The sequence below is a fragment of the Eleutherodactylus coqui genome, chromosome 2, assembly GCF_035609145.1.
Source record: "Eleutherodactylus coqui strain aEleCoq1 chromosome 2, aEleCoq1.hap1, whole genome shotgun sequence".
In the NCBI taxonomy this organism is placed as follows: domain Eukaryota; kingdom Metazoa; phylum Chordata; class Amphibia; order Anura; family Eleutherodactylidae; genus Eleutherodactylus; species Eleutherodactylus coqui.
The window spans coordinates 14185653-14206299 of NC_089838.1; the positions used below are offsets into that span (position 1 = coordinate 14185653).

Below are 20647 nucleotides of genomic sequence, written 5' to 3' on the forward strand. Positions count from 1 at the left end.
CAGTACTATTGTGGTTATCACCACCCCGTGTCCATGCTGAGCGTGTGCTCGGGCTCTACACGGACGTGACAATGGGCCTTTAGTTCTTCTTACAGAAACCTGATACAGTTCGTTGCATGGAAAACGTTATTGTAACTGTGTTCATTCACCATAATGGCATAAAGTGTGCACCAAGTCTTGTGATAGTGAACTAGTGATAGCCAGGACTGAGGGAGGAAACGTGAAAGTTATCAACATTTACCAACTGTTTATTATCCCTGCATAATTATATTCGTATCCTGAAGTCTGTGTGGCACCAGGCAGCCCGTGGGGCTTAGAGTAGTAGTTAGTGAATTGTTGTCCAGTGGTCTAGTGAGGGCCAGAATGAGGCATGCAGGGCCAAGGGAGGAGGCCTGGCATGACAGGGTTAACTGGGCAGTGGGAACCAAATGGGTAAATTAAAAGAAATAGGGTAAGAGCTAGCGCAAGAAAAAGGTGCGGAGTTATGACGTGAAAAGGGGCGGAGCCAAAAGTGTGCGAAGAACCCTGGGTGACATCAGAGATGAAAAGATTGCATGAAGAAGAAGAAGCAAGTCAGGAGCTGTGAGAAAAAAATCTTACGGATGGATATGGGTCGCTGTTGGAGCGGTTCCGAGCTGCTGCAGGGGTTTACACATTTCACATTACCTTTAAGGGAGGTCTACTATATATAGAGCATCATGCTGAACTCTAGAAATGGACTGTAGGGCTGTCACAAGACTTACTATCAGCACTACCGTTGAGGGAATAGAAACAGTCAAACCTTGTTTTGGTTCAAAATTTGCAAAAAGTTCTGTTTGGCATAAACCTGAACCTCAGGCAGTTTACCCACTAAAATAAGAATTCTTCTCCTCTTTCTCTTCCTCTTACTTTTTTCACTCCTTCTTCCTCTTCTACTTTTTCTTCATCTTTTCAGGGGTATTGGTGAAATTCAGGTTCTGTTCAAACTAATTTGGACCAAACTTTCTGCCCCAAGTCGATGAACCAGCTGAACAAAACTTTTGAAAATTTCACTCCTCACTAATCGGCATATTGTGGCATATGTACTATCCGGCCTGTGCCAGACTCGTGGCATCAAAAAGTTTCAAATTTGGCATATGTGCCGATATTGCAACTTGTTGAGCATATCCAACACCGCTGCCATTTAAAAAAATGAGCGGGCCTAGCATTCCAAGTGCGGCCATGCCTGGCCCGTCACATTTACTAGAATTCACACCAGAAACTGGCATAAATTGTAGCTTAAACCTACGCCAGCTTGTAACTCCCATGGATTTCAGTCTGGCGCATGGAGGGGCTACCAGATACGACAAATGTACTAAGAAGCTTGCGCCTCTACATACATCTGACACATTGACAGCGGCATAAACATTACTTAGATCGGTGTATAAACGCCGGTCTAAGTCAATATACTACATTGTATATATTTTATATTTACCATGGTGGAGTTACAATAACTTGGACGCCTATTTCCATGAATTCCTGGGTTGCACTTTTGGCAGACTTCGTCTCCCATCTTGGCAAATGGATCATCTTGGCAAAACCCCCCTCTGACTAATCGACTGACTCATTTAGTACAACTTACAGCCAAGAAGTGTTCTGATTTGTGCAGGTTTTCGTTGAAAATGAAACAGATTATAGCTGAACTAAACGATCTATTAATCACTATTTTATGGGGAACGATACAATGTTAGGACTGTAGATGAGAATCAATGGTCTATATGTTTAAGGCACGAATGTGCCGGCTCCTCCTGAGAGTTATTTTTTTTGTAGTCCCTTTCAGTTTCTCCAGTGTATTAACTGAAAATGGGGTGAGCGGCGGGGGGGGGGGGGGGGGGGTGGAGAGAGATCTCTCTCATTCTTCCCCCTGCTCCCCTCCGCTCTCCCCCGCCGGCCCCCGAGCACACTCGGAGGAGAAGGCAATTACTCGAGATGAGCGAGGTTCGCTCGAGTAACTGACCTTATCGAGCGTGCTCGCTCATCTCTAGTCATCAGTAGTTGATGGACAGGAGGCATACTTGGTATTTCAGCTGCACTTCAGTAGCCGTGAGCGATTCCAGCAACCTGATTGATTGTTGGGTACACCCCCCCCCCCCTTTGGAGATCTGAACGAGTGTTTCTTCACGAGACCAGTGGGGGGGTTAGGGTTTAGGGTTAGGTTTCGATTTAGAGTTAGGGTTTAGGGTTAGGTTTAGGGTTAGGGTTTGGGTTTAGGGTTTAGCGTTAGGGTTTAGGGTTAGGGTTTGGGTTTAGGGTTTAGCGTTAGGGTTTAGGGTTGGGTTTAGGGTTAGGTTTAGGGTTATGGTTGGGTTTAGGGTTAGGTTTACGGTTAGGTTTAGGGTTAGGTTTAGAGTTAGGGTTTGGGTTAGTTGCCGACCCTCCTACGACCCTGCTGCTGCTTATTTAACGGGCCGGCCACTCGTGCACATCTCCACAGGGGGGTGTGTACGCAACAACCAATCAGGTCGCTGGAATCTCTCACCGCTACTGAAGTGCGGCTGAAATACCAAATATGCGGACAGGAGTCCACCTCTTCGGATCCCCATCCATCAGCTGATCATCCGGCCCGCTGTCAGTGCACTGCACCAAATGATGTACTTTTTGACGCATATGTCCACTGCAGACAGTCCTCATCCAATTCCACCCCGTGTGGACATGCTCCCATTTCTCTATGCAGTGCATACTGTTGCTATTGTTCCTAATCTAGACCTCCACTAACCTAATTCAGCTGTCATTAACTTACGGGCCATTCACATGGGACGATTATTGCTCAAAATTTCACTCAAACACATGAAATTGAGCGATAATCGTCCAGGGTAAATGCAAAGACATTATTTACTATACATTATCACTGATTATCGCTGGATCACGGGCTCGTCCTTCTGTGTAAACGCTCAGCACTTCATATAGTAGGCGAAATGCTGAACGAGAAGCTCACGATCCAGTGGTGAAGTCTGCCAGTCTAAACGAGCTTAGTGGTGACATCAGTCGTTTACCCCACTGTCATCCTGTGTAAAAGAGACATTACTCATCTTCTAATGATAATGAAGATAACTCTGCTCATTCACCCCCAGTCTATACAGCAAAGCTGACAAGTGATCTATAGCAAACTGGAAGCTTCAGACCATTGTGTCTGCTCTGGGGGCAAAGCTAATCTGTAATTATTACTATTAAAGCCACTTTCCACTTAATGAGTAACACGGCTGTACATTTACACATCCTATGTATTCTTCCTCCTTAGGTCCTGGTCTGGCCTTTGTAGTGTACCCACAAGCTATGACAATGCTTCCACTATCACCATTCTGGTCATTCCTCTTTTTCTTTATGCTGTTGACCCTCGGATTAGACAGCCAGGCAAGTCTCTTTGATATACTTCTAGCTTCCTCTTCTATGATGTTACATATAAAAATCCATAAAATGTACATTTTGCTTTATCCATAGTTTGCGTTCATGGAGACCATAGTGACGGCCATCACAGATGAGTTCCCCTACTACCTCAGACCAAAGAAAACCTTTTTTTCTCTTATTATCTGCATAGCTTTATTCCTGCTGGGACTGATCCTCACAACTGATGTAAGTCCTATATAATGTCATTTCTTATCGGGACAGATTTAACCCTTAGCAATCCAATTTTCGATTCAAGGTTTCCTAGGGGGCTTTCTCTTTCTGCCATTATACAATGGCGCCATCTGCTGGCTAGAGCCAGTACTGCAGTATGGGACATGCTGGAGAGGCCCGTGACAACAGTGGCCAGTAATCTACAGTAAGAATACCCTGTCGGACGTCTTTCGTCATCGGAGCTGTACAGCCTTCAATCAGAATGTCTTCAGACGTCAGACAGTGGATTGGAAAGGGTTAAGAATGATTAGTACTGGCTGCTTCTGCCATTGCACTTCAGCCTGATTTACAGTTCTGGGAACATTTTTACAAATTCCTTTATTTTTTTTACTAGTTCATCTTAAAAATACGAAATGAGAGCCGGGAGACCTAAGGCCCTTTTATATTGGCACGAACATGGGCACTGATTGGGCACGGACATTTGTGTCAAAGTTTCAGTCCACGATCATTGGCTCATGTGAATATGCCTGCAGTTGGCTGACAGATGAGCGAACGCTCCTTTGTTGGCGGTTGAGATCACTCATGTAGCGATCTGCCGCACGCGGTGAAACAAATGCAGATCTACATGCTATATTGCTGATCTGTACATGTAAACGGGCGGAATGTCTGGCCGTGTAAACCCACCTTATGCAGACGATTGTTTTCCCGCAGCTATTAGCTGCAGGAAAATGTCGCCTGAAAATCGCAACCATGTAAAGCATCTGATTCCAATGCATTCATTTACATGGGAGATTTTTTTTTTCTCTCAGCTAAAAATCATCGAAACGTCGGCCATTTTAAGCCGCAATTTTTCCTCGCAGTGGCAAAAGATAAGCCATGACCTATCTTTTGATGAGATACGCTGGAAGCTCCCATAGATTCCTATGGGAGCTGAAAAAAAGGGAGGGGGAGGGATTTTACCTGCTCCGGCCCTCGTTGCAGAAGACAGCAATTTAGTTATTAAAGCTAAACAGAAGCCATTCTGCTGAATCTAATCATGCTATGCGCTCAAGTAAATTGCTGCCATCCATGCAGCCTTTGAAAGACCCATTCTAGAATGTAACTAGGATGGGTTAATGAGATCTAAAAGGAAGGAAGCGGGGCCATGGGTGGGGGTGGAGCCATGGGTTGCGGTCGAGCCATAGGTGGGGGTGGAGCCATGGGCGGGGCTGGAGCCATGGGTAGGTCTGGAGCCATGGGTGGGGATGGAGCCATGGGTGGGGGTGGAGCCTAACACCAGACTTTTTTTTCTTGTCATGCTCAGTGAACATTACCGCTGCTCCACCCCTTCTCTCCTCTTCCTAAGATCTCTTCTACTCATTCTAGTTACATTCTAGGATGGGTTTCCTAGAGGCTGCTTGGATGACAGCCATGTTTTTATTTCCTAGACAACCTATTTAAGGACTTGTGGAGCAGCAGCTAGGCAGCCACCATGAAGGGTAAAAAAATGGGGATTGACACTATGAGTTCTAGATTATTTGGTAACCCGCATTATTAACTGTACATAAATGGTAATTAAAATAATTAATCCTAGATAAACGGGGACTGACACTATTAGGCTTCATTCACACAGGAGTCAATTTAATGCAAAGTAGGCATGTCAAAAAATCGCGTCTATTGGAACCCATAGTTTCCCATGTCCCAATCATTGTTTCCCATGGGTTCCTTCAGACGAACGATTTCTTGACGTGCCAAAAAAAAAAAAATCACATCAAAAGATAGGACATAGGTTCGATGTTGTAATGCCGATATTCCTATCGCATCAAAATATAGGACCTGTCCTATCTTTTGATGGCAAAATGCCAGCGGCTCCATAGAGTCCTATGGGGGTCTATGCGAGCCGTCCGGCAAAGGGAGGCAGAGGGAGTTTAACAGCGGCTAGCACTGATAGGTGCCACTAGTGAGGCATTTCAAGTCATTTACATTGTTCCTTGCTGAGCGAGGAATTTCAGGGGAAGTGGCGTTAGTGCACTGCAAGAAGTCTGAACGGCAGTGGAGAACGAGCAATTCCCCATAGCTGGAAGAGAAAGAATTCCCTTGCAGGGGAGAATGAGGGAATCCCCGTGGCAGAAAGAGAGGGGGCTAGGGCTAGATGTCTTCCCCGAAAGCAGGGGGAGAGAGGTTGGGGCTCCCATCCAGTCCTGCCCTCTCTCTAGCCCCGCCCTCTCTCTCCTTGCTATGGGGGAATCCCTGACCTATCTTGTTGCAGTAAATTGTAGCAGCCCCCATGGACTCCTATGGGAGACTATGAGAGGCGGCCGGAAAAGGGTGATTTCCCAGCAACACAGATGCTGAGGTTCCCCTGCATGGGAGAAGAAGGAATTACCGCGTAGCACAGATGCAGGGGTTGCCCTGCAGGGGAGAAGGAATTCCACCATAGCGGGGTGAGAGTGGTTCCCCTGTAGGAGAGAAGAAGGAATTCCCTAGCAGCGGGAAGATGAGATGAAGGACGTTCCTCCAGGGCTTTACTTTATTTCTTTCTCCCCCCCGAAGCTGCAACACTTTTTTGCTAAGATACGCAGCTCCCAATTGTGTTAATGTACGATTTCACCGTTAATTAAGCTCGATAGCAGGAAATCGTCCATCCGCTCGATTTTCTGCAGTGCTAGCTGCAATTTTTTTTGCGCAGCTAGCATCTGCATTATTTTGTGGCCCGTGTGAAGGAGGTCTTGTTGTTGCTGTTGTCCGTTTTGGTCCTAAATCTAAGCTCCTTCCATGTTTTTCGGTTTCACACTGCTTCTTTCAGTTGTATATCAGCTCTGACAGTATCGGCCATCATGTCCTTTGGCGGTCGGGTCTTCTTTTGTCACTGATCTGTCCAAGCATTATAGATTTTTCTAGCGACTCTGCTTACATTACATGGCCAAAATCTGTGAGCCTGAGCCCGGCCATCTTGTCATCCATGAGTCTGAGCCCAGTCATCTTGTCATCCATGAGTCTGAGCCCAGTCATCTTGTCATCCATGAGTCTGAGCCCAGTCATCTTGTCATCCATGCGTCTGAGCCTGGCTATCTTGTCCTCCAGTGATATATCAGGTCTCATACAATTCAGGACTTCTCTGTTTGACACTCTTGCTGTCCAGGTTATACGCAGCAGCTTTCGCCAGCACCACAGCTTATACGCATCAATCCTCCTTCTATCAGCTTCCCTCGCAGTCCAGCTTTCACATCCATACATGGCTATGGTGAAAACGGTGGTTTGCGTTATCCTGCGTTTAGTTGCTATACCAATATCCCTACTTTTCTGGATTTTGTCCAGGTTTAGCATCGCGCTTCGCCCCAATGCAGTCCTGCATTTTATCTCTGGCATAGATTCTCCAGCCTGAGCCAAGGAAGATGAAGTCTCGCACACATTTTATGACCTCGTCGTCGATTTTGACTTGAATTTGACCAATTTTTGCAGTTGTCATAATTTTAGTCTTCTTTAAATTCAGTTAGAGGCCCATTTTTTCGCTATTCTCAAGCTTTCCCCATGGTCCATTGCAGGGTTGCAATATGGTCGCGGGTGCCGAGTCCTCGCCGGAATCCTGCCTGCGCATCAGGGAGCGCCGCTTCCACTACTGATCTCAGTCTTTCCTCTATAATTTTGAGAAGGATCTTGCTTCCATGCGGACTGAAGGCCATTGTTCGGTAGTTGGAGCGATTCTGGGAGTCGCCTTTCTTTGGTAGAGGGATGAAGACAGATCTTTTCCAGTCCTGTGGCCATTGTGTGGATGCCCATACTGCCTGGCACAGCGCTGTGATGGTTTTCCCTGGTACTGGCAGCACTAGCTCTGCCGGTATGTTGTCTATGCTTGATGCTTTATTTTTGGCTAGTTGTTTCCTTGCCATAACCACTTCTGACTCCATAATGAAGAGCTCCGAGGCTGCAGGCTCCACCTCATGAAGTGCTCCAGGTATGTGGATGCAGGCATATAGTTCCTCTGAGTATTTCTCCACCTATCCTTGTGATTGAGAAAAAAACTTTTTACCCTTTTGCGCTACTTAGAAACCTGTGAGCTAAATTTTGGGGTGTAGTAGGGTAAGATAAACTTACTTCACTGGGGGAATCTGGAATTAACCATTTCCCCACATTCCAGGTCCGCTTGTAATGATCGCAGGGTTCCTTCTTTAATTTCTGTATTGACGAATATCCAATAATTAGAGATGAGCGAACGTACTCGTTTCGAGTACTTACGCACCCGAGTACCGCCATTTTCGAGTACTTCAGTACTCGGGTGAAAAGATTCGGGGGGCGCCGGGGGGCGGGGAGAGGCGTGGCGGTGCGAGGGGGAGCAGCGGGGAACAGGGGGGAGCCCTCTCTCTCTCCCTCTCCCCCCCACTCCCCACTGCTACCCCCCGTGCCGCCACGGCGCCCCCCGAATTTTTTCGCCCGAGTACGGAAGTACTCGGAAATCGCGGTATTCAGGCAAAAAAGGGGCGTGGCCGAGCACGTTCGCTCATCTCTACCAATAATATACACACTTGTATAAGACCCGATATATGCCTGAAGGCAAAGATGACCAGACTCGCCATAACATTTAACTCACAGGTTTCTAAGTAGCGCAAAAGGGTAAAAAGGTTTTTTCTCTCTCACACTGTTTGCTATCTCGGCTGAACACCCGGATGTCTTCCCTCTGCCGCTCTTCTGATATTATTGGGGTATAAACCTGAGGGTTCATAAGGCGGAAGTGGACCTTTTTGGTGTGGAGTCCTGTCCTCTGACAGGCTGCATACCAGGTAAGTCCACTACCGATCCTCTTCTTATTTTTGTCTTCACACATTTATATTGTACCCATTTCATCTCTGGAGCACGGACACTCCATTATTTTCTATTTCTACACTTATCCTTGATACTCTGTTGGTCATTCAGTTCCTTCCAATTTTTGCCTTTGACTGTGCCGTTACGTGCCATGAAAGGTTTTCGGGCCATCTTGACTGTGAGAACAGGCCTAGCATATGGACTTTCATGGCTTCCGCATCGAGTTGTTTGCAATGCTCATTCCAGTCCATTTTCTTGTCTTTCCTTGACACTCGCTGTAAATTGGCATTTAGTTGCTGAACTTGGTCTTTGTTGCCGGACACCTTTGCTGCTCTTCTATCAGCCATTCTGAGACAATTCTCGGACAACCAATAGCGTTGTTTTTCCTGCTTCTTATAGGCGAGATGCTTACTGACTGTTTCCATAACTGTGGGCTATATATCGCACCATAGTTCCTCTGGATGCGTCTCTGATGTGTCACGCAGTTTCGAATCGGTTTGCTATCTCATTTGGTGGGATTGCGGGACTTTAGGGGTGTTGAATTCTCTTAATGGAGCGCCTTTCTTAATGCTACGGAATTTGATCTTAGTTACAAGGAGTTCATGATCAGTGCCGCAGTCGGTGCCAGGAAAGGTTGTCTTTGCAATGATTGGCCAATGATGATTACACAGGATGTAATCAATCTGGTTTTCGATGGAGGCCATTGGGAGGTGCCTTGTGTTTGCTACACTGAGCCAGTTTTCTTGACCAAATTGTACCAGGCGATCACCGGCTGCATTTCTTTCACTAAGCCCAAATCCTCCTGTGATGGTTGCTGCTGACTTTGGAATTGAAGTCGCCCAAATTGTAAATCAGGTCCTCCTTTGGAACTTCATTCAGAGTTTTCTGGACGTTGGCATAAAAATCTTCAATGGTTTCCTCATCGGCATCCGTCGTTGGGGCATAGACCTGTAAGATTTAGTTGTTCACTGGCTTATCATGTATCCGGATAGCAATGATACGGTCGTTGATTGTTCTAGAACTTTCTACTGCCTTTGAGGTCTGCCTGTTTGTAATAAAGACTACTCCATTCCTCTTGATATCCTCGTGTCCGGCATAGTGCAATGTGAAGTCATCGGACTGAAAATATCCATTACCCTTCCAGTGCAATTCACTAATTGCAAGAACATCAATGTCAAGTCTTGTCATGAGGCCCATCAGCAGCTGGGTTTCCCCCACTTGTGTCAGGAGCAAAACCCCGACTACTTGTACTCACACCTCGCTCTTCCCCAGCAGCATGTAGAAAATTCCTTTGGACTGGAGGGGGGGAGGCTGCCATCACATACCATATCTGAATCATTGGAAAGCTTCTTCATAGGGTTTCCAAGGCAAAGTTTTTACAGGAAAGGTTGTCAACCCTCCCCATTTATCTGGTCTTGGGACCGGCGTATAGGGATGACTCCTACACGGCTGGGTTGAAGGAGGCCATAGTGCTAGGTAAATGCGGATTGGCATTATGAGTTATAGGTAAAAGGTAATTGGCACTACTAGTTCTAGGTAAATGGGCATTGGCACTATTAGTTCTAGATAAATAGGGGTTGACACAGTTGGCAGAACTACCGGTAAGCAATTTTAGCGCTAGTCGCTGCTAAACTCACTACCCTCTCTTTTCTGATGGCTTCTATAGACTCTCATAGGAGTCAATGGAGCCAGGGCCGTAACTATAGAGGGTGCAGGGGATGCGGTTGCACCCGGGCCCAGGAGCCTTAGGGGGCCCATAAGGCCTCTCTTCTCCATATAGGGAACCCAGTACTATGAATAAAGCATTATAGTTGGGGGCCCGGTTACAGGTTTTGCATTGGGGCCCAGAAGCTTCAAGTTATGTCTCTGTGCAGCATGGTTTAGGTATGGGTATGGGTACAGATACAGATAGAGGGGGGGGGGGGGAAGGGCAGCACACTAGAGATGAGCGAACGTACTCGGATAGGCACTACTCGTCCGAGTAATGTGCCTTATCCGAGTACCGCTGTACTCGTGCAGAAAGATTCGGGGCGCTCCGCTGCTGACAGGTGAGTCGCAGCGGGGAGCGGGGCAGAGTGGCCGGGAGAGAAGGAGAGAAAGATCTCCCCTCCGTTCCTCCCCGCTCTCCCCTGCAGCTCCCCGCTCCGCAGCGCGTCCCGAATCTTTCAGGACGAGCACAGCGGTACTCGGATAAGGCACATTACTCGGACGAGTAGTGCCTATCCGAGTACGTTCGCTCATCTCTACAGCACACCTTTTGCATCAGGGCCCCTGAGCCTTTAGTTACGCCCCTGTATGGAGCCGCTAGCACTCGTCGGTCGAAAGATAAGGCAAGACATGAAATTTCGATGGTGATTTCACTCACTTATGTGCTTTTTCGATTGGACATTGTTTGTCTGAATGAATACATTGGAAACCAATTCTTCAGATGGTCGTGAGTTCTTTGCGTGGCTAAATTAAAAACGTAAAAACGCTATGGGGATTCGCACTATTAGTCCCAAATAAATAGGGATTTGGGACTGTTAGTTGTAAGTAAATTTTAGATAAATAGGGATTGGCACTATAAATCGTAATTAACATTATTAGTTCTACATAAATGGGCATTGAAACAGTAATTGGACCTAGATAAATGGGGACTGGCACTATCCGTTTTAGATAATTAGGGATTGGCAATGCAGGCACATTTACAGAAATGTTGTGGAGATGGAAGCCTACGTTTAGATGATTAGACTTGTTTAATAAATGCGGAGTGTAGAAGGTACTACAACAGATAGCATCCAAGGTTTGGAAGAAGTCTAAATATATGTACTAGTTTGAACCTACTATGTAAACCTACCTTTAGAACAGAGATAAGTGAGAAGATAATGATAAGAGTCATGGCAAGTGGACACTCAAACTGTCACCTCATAAGACCTCAATTCATTACATTGGTGGTGTCTAGCTAGAAGGTGTGTAGAGCTAGTAGTGGCACCCAACCTGTGTGCCCTAGGGGGGCCAAAGAACCCCTAACACATACAAGGAGGCCAGGTTTATAGATGGCACATGGTAGGCAGGGGCTGGTTACAGATTTTGCATTGTGGCTTAATGTTCCACCTCTGGACCTTCATGTTCCACCTCTGGACCTCCATGTGGACCACCACTGCTTGAGTTACTAAGAACAATCTAAAAATGTTGTGACTGCTTGTACTGTGTATACCAGATGTTTTATCTGTATGTCCTAGGGCGGGATGTATTGGCTGGTCCTACTGGATGATTACAGCGCAGGGTTTGGTCTTCTGGTGTTAGTCATCACATTCTGTCTTGCGGTTTCCAGAGTTTACGGTAAGACCTGATATCTATCATTTTCCATGTTCATGTCCATCTGGTATAAAAAATGCTATGATTTGGTGTGGAAAGTAATGATCTGTTCTGAAATATACATTAGGCCGCCTGCACACAGGCGGGTTGGATTCCGCATGCGGAGTCCCACAATGGAATCCGACCCTGTGCCCGGCCGGTGACCCCCGCATACCTGACCCCAGTCTTCTTATCTGTATTGTGGATGTGGCGGCCGTTAAGTGAATGCAGGGGCATTACTGGGGAGGCACGGGGTGATATAATTACTGAGTGGGGCCTTATAGCTGCATTATTATTAAGAGGGCATGTGGGGGAGTTATTACTAAGGGCAAGCAGTAGTATAACTGAGGAGGCATGAAGGGGCATTATTACTGAGATGCCAGCATGCAGGGGCATTGTTATTGAAAGGGGCAATTATAACTGTGAGGGGGTCATGGAGAGGCACAGTTACTGTGAGAGGGAAAGTAAGGGGGGACCATTACGTGGGTAGGTCACTAACAAGCACTATTACCTTGAGGGGACACAGAGGACATGGCTTACTGTAAAAGGGATGTGACTTAAGGTAAAACCAAAATGTAGTAGAGTAGATTAAGTATTCTCTCTCTTTTTTCATAGTTCAATAGTTTGGCGGTATACCAGCCGTTCTAATCACATAATCAGTTCATTGGAGATCTCGGTATATTGTTATGTTCCTCTCGGTGGTCTTGGATAGATGCTAACAAAACAGATCAAACTCCCGCACTTAATCCCAATGAGATAGTTTAACAAAACTTACCACGCAAGTGCAAGAATCTCCAGGGGGGCTTGTCTATGGCTTCAGCTCCAAAGACAGAACTGCAATTAGCAATTTTACATCAGCGGAGTCATTAAAAAGGCATTTAATTGTTTGTGTAATATTTTACTTGTCCAGGAGTGAAGAGCTTCTGCCGGGACATCCAGATGATGCTGGGATTTAAGCCAGGAATATACTTTAAGGCATGCTGGGCCTTCCTATCACCAGTCACCTTAATTGTGAGTAATTTTGCTCCTTTTTGCACGGTTTACAATACCGTTAAAGTCATACTTTAGTTGCCCTCCAAGAATGTCCACAAGACTCGGGACCAGGACTGCGGAGATAGCCAAGTTCAAGAGCTCAACTATCTCTGGTGGTCCCATTGAAGTTAATGGAACAGAAGTGCACGTCCTCTGCTGTCCACACTGTGGGATGTGCCAGAGCTGAAATCTTGGGATTGGTGGAGGTCCCACCAATCAGCCCGGTATTCCCTATCCAGTGGGTAGGGGATAACTTGCTGTGATGGGCATCCCCCCTTAGGGTGGGGCTTGTCTTCTGCCACACACAGGTACTGTATATAGTTTTTACTGTACATATCATACATGTAGACTCCATGGGATGGCACTCTACTTGGTAGCATTGCAAACTCACACAGTCACAAACAACACAACAGGGCCTAAAGTTTGCCATAATGCAGCTTCTAATAACACATGGGCCTAGCGCCCACAAGGATGCAGTCTCTTATGTGAGAAGCTCCAGACTCTCGCTCTGTCTTGGGCTAGATCTGTAGGGAGGTGACATGCTAGCTGTGTCACCAACCCATCCGGTGTGTAGGGCCATCATGCGTAAGGCCATACTCTGAGCGTTTATGACACAGCTGCCAGCGGGGCAACTCCTGCCCATGTCATGACTGGCAAGACTTGACTCCTTCCTGTTCAGTGGAAGAGCTGTTCCACCACCTCACACTTCCCCCTCATTGTCCTGTTCTTGGTAACAATAACAGTCTGCAGAAAGTCCATTGTCTACGGAGGTTTGGCTGCTGCATTCTGGTTGGCACTGGGGATGACATCCTGTCTACTGCGCCAATGTAATGAAGGTGAGGTGCTCTAAATGGTGTGGAAATGGATCGTCAGAGGCAAGGCAAATCTTTGCAGCACACTCAAACTCTTTATTGTATATATCATACATGCGGAAACACCACGGGAGGCACTCTACCTGTAACGATTTAAATTCACACAATCCCAAAAAACACAACAGGGCCTAACGTCTACTATGATGTGGTTTCCTAATAGAACATGCCTAGTGCCCATGATGATACAGTCTCTAGACCCTCGCTCTCATGATCCGGGTTAGATCAATGGTCCACTGGCCGTATCACCGCCTACATCACTCAGAGGGCAGGGCTGTCCTTCAGTGCTCCAATGGCCTGTGTTAGAGCTGTGTGCTTACCATTACCCACTTGCATCATGATGAGCAGGGCTTTCTACTGGGAGCTTCATTGGGTTACTCACTCCTCATCAGTGCGGTGCGTTTAGTACTTTAGGTCTGGTCTGAGGTTTATATTACTTTAGGGGGTCTGGCCTGAGGTCTATATTACTTTAGAGGGTCTGGCCTGAGGTCTATATTACTTTAGAGGGTCTGGCCTGAGGTCTATATTACTTTAGCGGGTCTGACCTGAGGTCTATATTACTTTAGGGGGTCTGGCCTGAGGTCTATATTACTTTAAGGGGTCTGGCCTGAGGTCTATATTATTTAAGGGGTCTGGCCTGAGGTCTATATTACTTTGGAGGGTCTGGCCTGAGGTCTATATTACTTTAGAGGGTCTGGCCTGAGGTCTATATTACTTTAGCGGGTCTGGCCTGAGGTCTATATTACTTTAGGGGGTCTGGCCTGAGGTCTATATTACTTTAGGGGGTCTGGCCTGAGGTCTATATTACTTTAGGGGGTCTGTATTACTTTAGGGGGTCTGTTCTGAGGTCTATTACTTTAGGGGGTTCTGGTCTGGGGACTGTATTACTTTAGGGGTTCTGGTCTGAGGTCTATATTACTTTAGGGGGTCTGGTCGGGGGTCTGTATTACTTGAGGGAGTTATGGTTTATCGTTTAATCGTTGGCCGTGTTTACAGAAATTCGCATTATCGAAGGATTTTTTGAATGATAATCATTTCATGTAAAAGGACCCCAAGGCAAGAGAATAGAAACCGACTGTAAGCAATAACGTGTGGGAAAAGCAGGAATGGCATGAAAACATGTAAATGGGGAACGGCCGCATGCTGAATTACGATGCGTAAAATTGTATTTCCGCAAGTTTCTGTGTCAAGAAGTGACATATCACTACTCGATGCGGAAATGCGATTGTCTGTATTGGAATTCCGCATCTGGATTTTGCCCGCGGACAGGGCTAAATCTGCCCATGGATTCGCATCACAAACCACGTCAAAAAGCCGTAGATTTGGATGCTTCTGCCATGTGAGCAATCCCTAATCTGGGAGCCATGTCCTATATGCATGGGCAGGGCATATGTTAAAAACGTGCACTGCGTACAGACCGGGTCAGACCCCGATTGCATCTATACAATACCGCCCTTCATATGGAATCCGATTAAAAAGGTCACATGACAATGTTTTATTTTTGTGAACACGTTTGACAGCTGAATGACCTGCAATAAAGGGCTCATTCAGCTCTATGAAAGTCCTATTAAAGCCCTTCAAATCGCCGTGTGAGCGACCCACATTGCAGACAATGCGGCCTGGTCTTATGTGTGATTCAGCCGCTTTAAGAAAACATCTGACTGTGGCGATCATGAAGCATAAATATCAAGGGAAACCCCTGCGCCAGGGTCAGTGACAGCTTGCTGCGCCCCTGGGGGGCTGGAGACCCCTCCTCTGTGGACTCACATAACAGCCTGTCTATAAATACATCCCGCTGTGGACAATTGATTAATTGCATCATTTACACTTTATAATTTGCAGGAATGCAGCAGCGTTAGATAATGTGAGTTACTGTATGTCTGCTGCCGGCTCTGATGTTCTGGACAGAAGGGATACCACTAGTCAGGTGCTCTCAGCTCATCTCCAGCGCTGACCTCCTTTTATCCTCCACCGAGTGCTGCTTAGTAAGAATAGAATCACTGGATCTCCATATCTATCTATCTATCTATCTATCTATCTATCTATCTATCTATCTATCTATCTATCTATCTATCTATCTATCTCTCTATCTATCATTATCTCCTATCTATCTATCTATCTATCTATCTATCTATCTATCTATCTGTATCTATCTATCTATCTATCTATCTATCTATCTATCTATCTATCTATCTATCTATCTCTCTATCTATCATTATCTCATATCTATCTATCTATCTATCTATCTATCTCTCTATCTCATATCTATCTATCTCATATCTATCTATCTATCTCATATCTATCTATCTTTCTCATATCTATCTATCTATCTATCTATCTATCTATCTATCTATCTATCTATCTATCTCATATCTATCTATCTATCTATCTATCTATCTATCTATCTATCTATCTATCTCATATCTCTCTATCTCATATCTCTCTATCTCATATTGATCTATCTATCTCATATCGATCTAGCTCATATCTCATATCTCTCTATCTCATATCGATCTATCTATCTCATATCGATCTATCTCATATCTCTCTATCTATCTCATATCTCTCTATCTCTCTATCTCATATCTATCTCTCTATCTCATATCTCTCTATCTCATATCTCATATCTCTCTATCTCATATCTCTCTATCTCTCTATCTCATATCTCTCTATCTCTCTATCTCATATCTCATATCTCTCTCATATCTCTCTATCTCATATCTCTCTATCTCATATCTCATATCTCTCTATCTCATATCTCTCTATCTCTCTATCTCATAACTATCTCTCTATCTCATATCTCATATCTCTCTCATATCTCTCTATCTCATATCTCTCTATCTCATATCTCTCTATCTCATATCTCATATCTCTCTATCTCATATCTCTCTATCTCATATCTCTCTATCTCATATCTCTCTATCTCATAACTATCTCTCTATCTCATATCTCTCTCATATCTCTCTATCTCATATCTCTCTATCTCATATCTCTCTATCTTATATCTCTCTATCTCATATCTCATATCTATCTCATATCTCTCTATCTCATATCTCATATCTCTCTATCTTATATCTCTCTATCTCATATCTCATATCTATCTCATATCTCTCTATCTCATATCTCATATCTCTCTATCTCTCTATCTCATAACTATCTCTCTATCTCATATCTATCCATCTATCTCTGTCTGTCTATCTCTCTATCTATCTCTTTATCTCATAACTATCTCTCTATCTATCTCATATCTATCTATCTATCTATCTCATAACTATCTCTCTTCTCTGTCCAATCTATTTTACTGCGGCCAGGCTTCCCCTTTGTTACATCTCAGATTTCAATGAGGCTCCAAATTCTCACACGCAGTTCGCTCCTAGATGAAAAAAATCAATAGAAGAAAATCGGTGTACGCGTTACACAAATATCACCTTTCGGCAGTTGTTAGGGTTGCGGTTCACACCATTATCATGGGGTTTATACTTCTATTTATTTATATGCTAATGTCCCGCTCCCTGCAGTCAGTGAATTTGCAAATCCAACATATTCCTTTCCTGTATAATGTTGGTGAATTTACATATTATAATTGGTTTAGAGCGGTAAGTAGGAATGACACAATCAATAAACAGGGCTGAAACGGTACATTTCTAGAGGGCAGAATTAATTCTACCGACTGAAATCATCTGGCTAAAGAGTTACAGAGGGCACAGCTTTCATTCACATTGATGTTGTGGTTGGAAAACTCTAACATCTTTCTAACCCCTTAGGGCCTTATTCACACAGGTATTTAGCTGCTTCAAACAAAAAACTGCAACAATCTGAAGCATGGAATTCCAATGTATGCATTCAGATAAACAGTTTTGGGGCACATAACTGTTCGTAAGGCCGAATGAAGACAATGTCCATCTAGTCCAGCCTGTTTATCGTCCTGTGTTGTTGATCCAGAGGAAGGCAAAAAAAAAAACCAAGAGCAGAAGATAATTAGCCCTTTTGGGGGAAAAATTCATTCCCGACTCCCTAATGGCACTCAGACTGTTCCCTGGATCAGCCCCTAATAGTTCCTACCTGCCTGTATACCCGGATTAACAATTAACCTAAGATTTATATCCTGTAATGTCCTTCTTCTCCAGAAAGACATCAAGTCCCCTTTTAAACTCCTCTATGGATTTTGCCATCACCACTTCCTCAGGCAGAGAGTTCCACAGTCTCACTGCTCTTACAGTAAAGAACCCTTTACTGTGTTGGTGATGAAACCTGCTTTCCTCTAGACGTAGCGGATGCCCTCTTGTTACCGTCGCAGTCTCGGGTATAAACAGATCATGGGAGAGGTCTTGCCCTATCTTTTGCAGAGATATGCAGGAAGCTCCCTCCCATAGACTTCAATGGAAGCGACAAAATAAGGGAGGGTGAGGGTGTTACACGAAGTGCAACGCTGGGAAAAGAATACAGCTGGCTGCTTTAAGCAGGTATAACAGAGTCGTTCCCAACTGTTGCCTTCAAACCTTTTACCCACTACCGACCTCCACCTCCTATTCCCCAATAACGACAATCACCTACTATCTCTGTGGATTATTTGGCTACAGCAGCCATTTGTATTACAAACACAATTACATAAAATTAACATTTAATGAACCCAATTCAACCATAATCATTAACATTCACCACAAAAAAGGGGAGGTCCTTGGAGGCCTAAAAATCTGTTGCCTCGCCATTTAAGGGAAATATCCAAAATTCCTCCAGCCACCCACCAACTGACTCAGGAGACCCAATTTCCCAATTGCCTCTAGCTGCCCACCTCCCGACTCAGAGACCCACTAGCCTTTACAAGGCTAGACACAGCACCATCTCTGTAAGGACTCCCGTCTGTCAGAGCCAAGAAGCCACAGATCCACCAGTAACCATTAGGACTTATTCAGATGGGCGTATGTTAGTCGGGTTTTCATGCCTGGCCAATATACGCTGCCCCTCTCTGCGAGGGGAGGACCTTGGATGAAATGGGAGCTAGTGCACTGAGCTTCCGCCCCCTACCTGCCCTCTCTCCGCCCCCCTTAACACTGCTTGCAATGGGAGGGGGGCGCGACGGGGCAGAACTTGGCTCCGCTACCGTCCTGCCCCTCCCATTGCAAAAAGTGGCAAGGGGCAGAGAGGCGGTGGGAGCTCCGTGTACTATCTCCAATTTCATCCCGCGTCCTCCCCTCGGAGAGAGGGGCAGCATATATCGGCCGGGTGTGAAAACCTGACTGATATACCTGACCCCCAGGACACGCTACAGTCGCAAAACATGTTGGGGGCGGGTTCTATGATTCTTTTAGCTCAAAAGCAAAACGGTTTGGTACGGTGTTGCCAGTAGAGACCAATCTGATTGTTCTCAGTAAGATAAACCCCATAATCTTGTAGTGTTTCCCCCGAAAACAAGATACTGTCTCATATTATTTTTTTTCCCCAAAAAGGGCACAGTGTCTTTTTTTTTTGGGTGGGGGTGGGGGGGCCTTATACTCACCTGCTCCGCGGTATCCCAATGCCTCCCAATGGTCGGTGGCGGCAGCGCTGCGGTAAGCTGTGTCCTCCTCATCTCACAGTGGAGCTTCTACTGGTGACAGGGCTTTGAATTACATCACTGAATGGCTTTAATTGGCTGATCGCGCGCCGGCTGAGATTGGCTGCCGGAACTCAATTAGCCATTCACAGCGCTCGCTTTGCTAGAGGCCGGGTATTCAAAGCCCCGTCACCAGCAGAAGCTCCGCTGTGAGACAAGGAGGACGCAGCTTATCGCAGCGCTTGTGTTTTTTTTTCTGTGGTCCTAGTTTCGGGGGAAGGCCTTATATTTCAAGCCTCCCCCAAAAACCCGATAGGTCTTACTATCGGGGTAGGACCTATTTTTGGGGAAACACGGTAGATATGAGACCTTTTAATGGCTAACAAAAATACATGAAGTTATTGCGTGCTTTCAGACCAACTCGGTGTTCTTCTTCAGGCTGTGAAATAGATCCGAAGACGCATACACACATATAATATACACATGAAGAGGCACAGACATGGTTTAATTTGCACTTACCGGAATATTTGGTTAAATAAAATGGCCAAAATATCAGTGTATCATTGGGGGTATACAGTAATGGGTTGGGATAGGGCACAGCAGATGTGACTCTGGCATACCCGGGTCATGTCCCTTACATTCGCTTAATGCAGTGACTACTGATACTCCGTTTCCCTGAAAATAAGACATACCCTGAAAATAAGACATAGCATGATTTTCCTGAATTTTTGAGGATGCAAAATGATTTTTCAGGCTTTTTGAGGATGCTTGAAATATAAGCCCTACTCCAAAATTAAGCCCTGCTAACAGTTAATTAAAAAAGTCAATTTAAATAGTGTCCAAGCAGCTATACATGTAAAAAAGTTAAACCTTTTGGAACAAAAATTAATATAAGACACTGTCTTATTTTCGGGGAAACACGGTAGTTGTCCCATTTAAAGCCACCCTTGGGGCCCTTTCACCGCATTTTATAGTTATGGCTCCTTCACACAAGCGCATGCACAAAAACGCTCAAGTAAGGGCTACGCATTTGCACCATGAATGATGCACTTTTGCGTATATTACTGGACTGTATTGCCAATACAGTCATCCAGAAGCGCCCTTACAGCACAGTGACAGCAGAATATCCGCAGCACTTTATTTCCTCTACATGGATTTGCTTCAAGCCGGTTTCACAAGGGCAACAAAGTCGTGTGATTTTCTCGCGATGCGACCGCACTTCAAATCGCATGTATGTGCAGCCCGTGCTTTCCACTGGGTTCCTTCACATTTGTAGGCCGGGTTGCTAAATATTACTGCGATTTGCGATGTTTTGTAGCCCATCTGTCTCTATGGAGTGTTCCTTTCATCTCATGAAAACGTGATTTTTGTACGGTGCGATGTAACTTTTACAGCAGGAAATCCTATTTTCAAAGCCTTAAAATAAGCCCTAGCTGCATAGAAAAACAAAAAAAAACTAATGCATCACCTAACAGCGTCTTCTCTGCAGCTCCCCGACACGTGCTTGTAGTATTCTTTCAGTGCT

The 20647-nt window shown here is 45.3% G+C and overlaps 1 protein-coding gene across 1 annotated transcript in view; it reads left to right on the top strand.

The window, feature by feature from the left end:
• Positions 1–20647, top strand: part of SLC6A7 (solute carrier family 6 member 7) — a 73493-nt gene that overhangs the window by 41827 nt on the left and 11019 nt on the right. Inside the window, exons 10-13 of the mRNA XM_066589189.1 lie at positions 3257–3369; positions 3457–3588; positions 11574–11673; positions 12599–12699. Coding sequence (XP_066445286.1) covers positions 3257–3369; positions 3457–3588; positions 11574–11673; positions 12599–12699 — 446 coding nt within the window. The remainder of the gene's footprint in view (positions 1–3256; positions 3370–3456; positions 3589–11573; positions 11674–12598; positions 12700–20647) is intronic.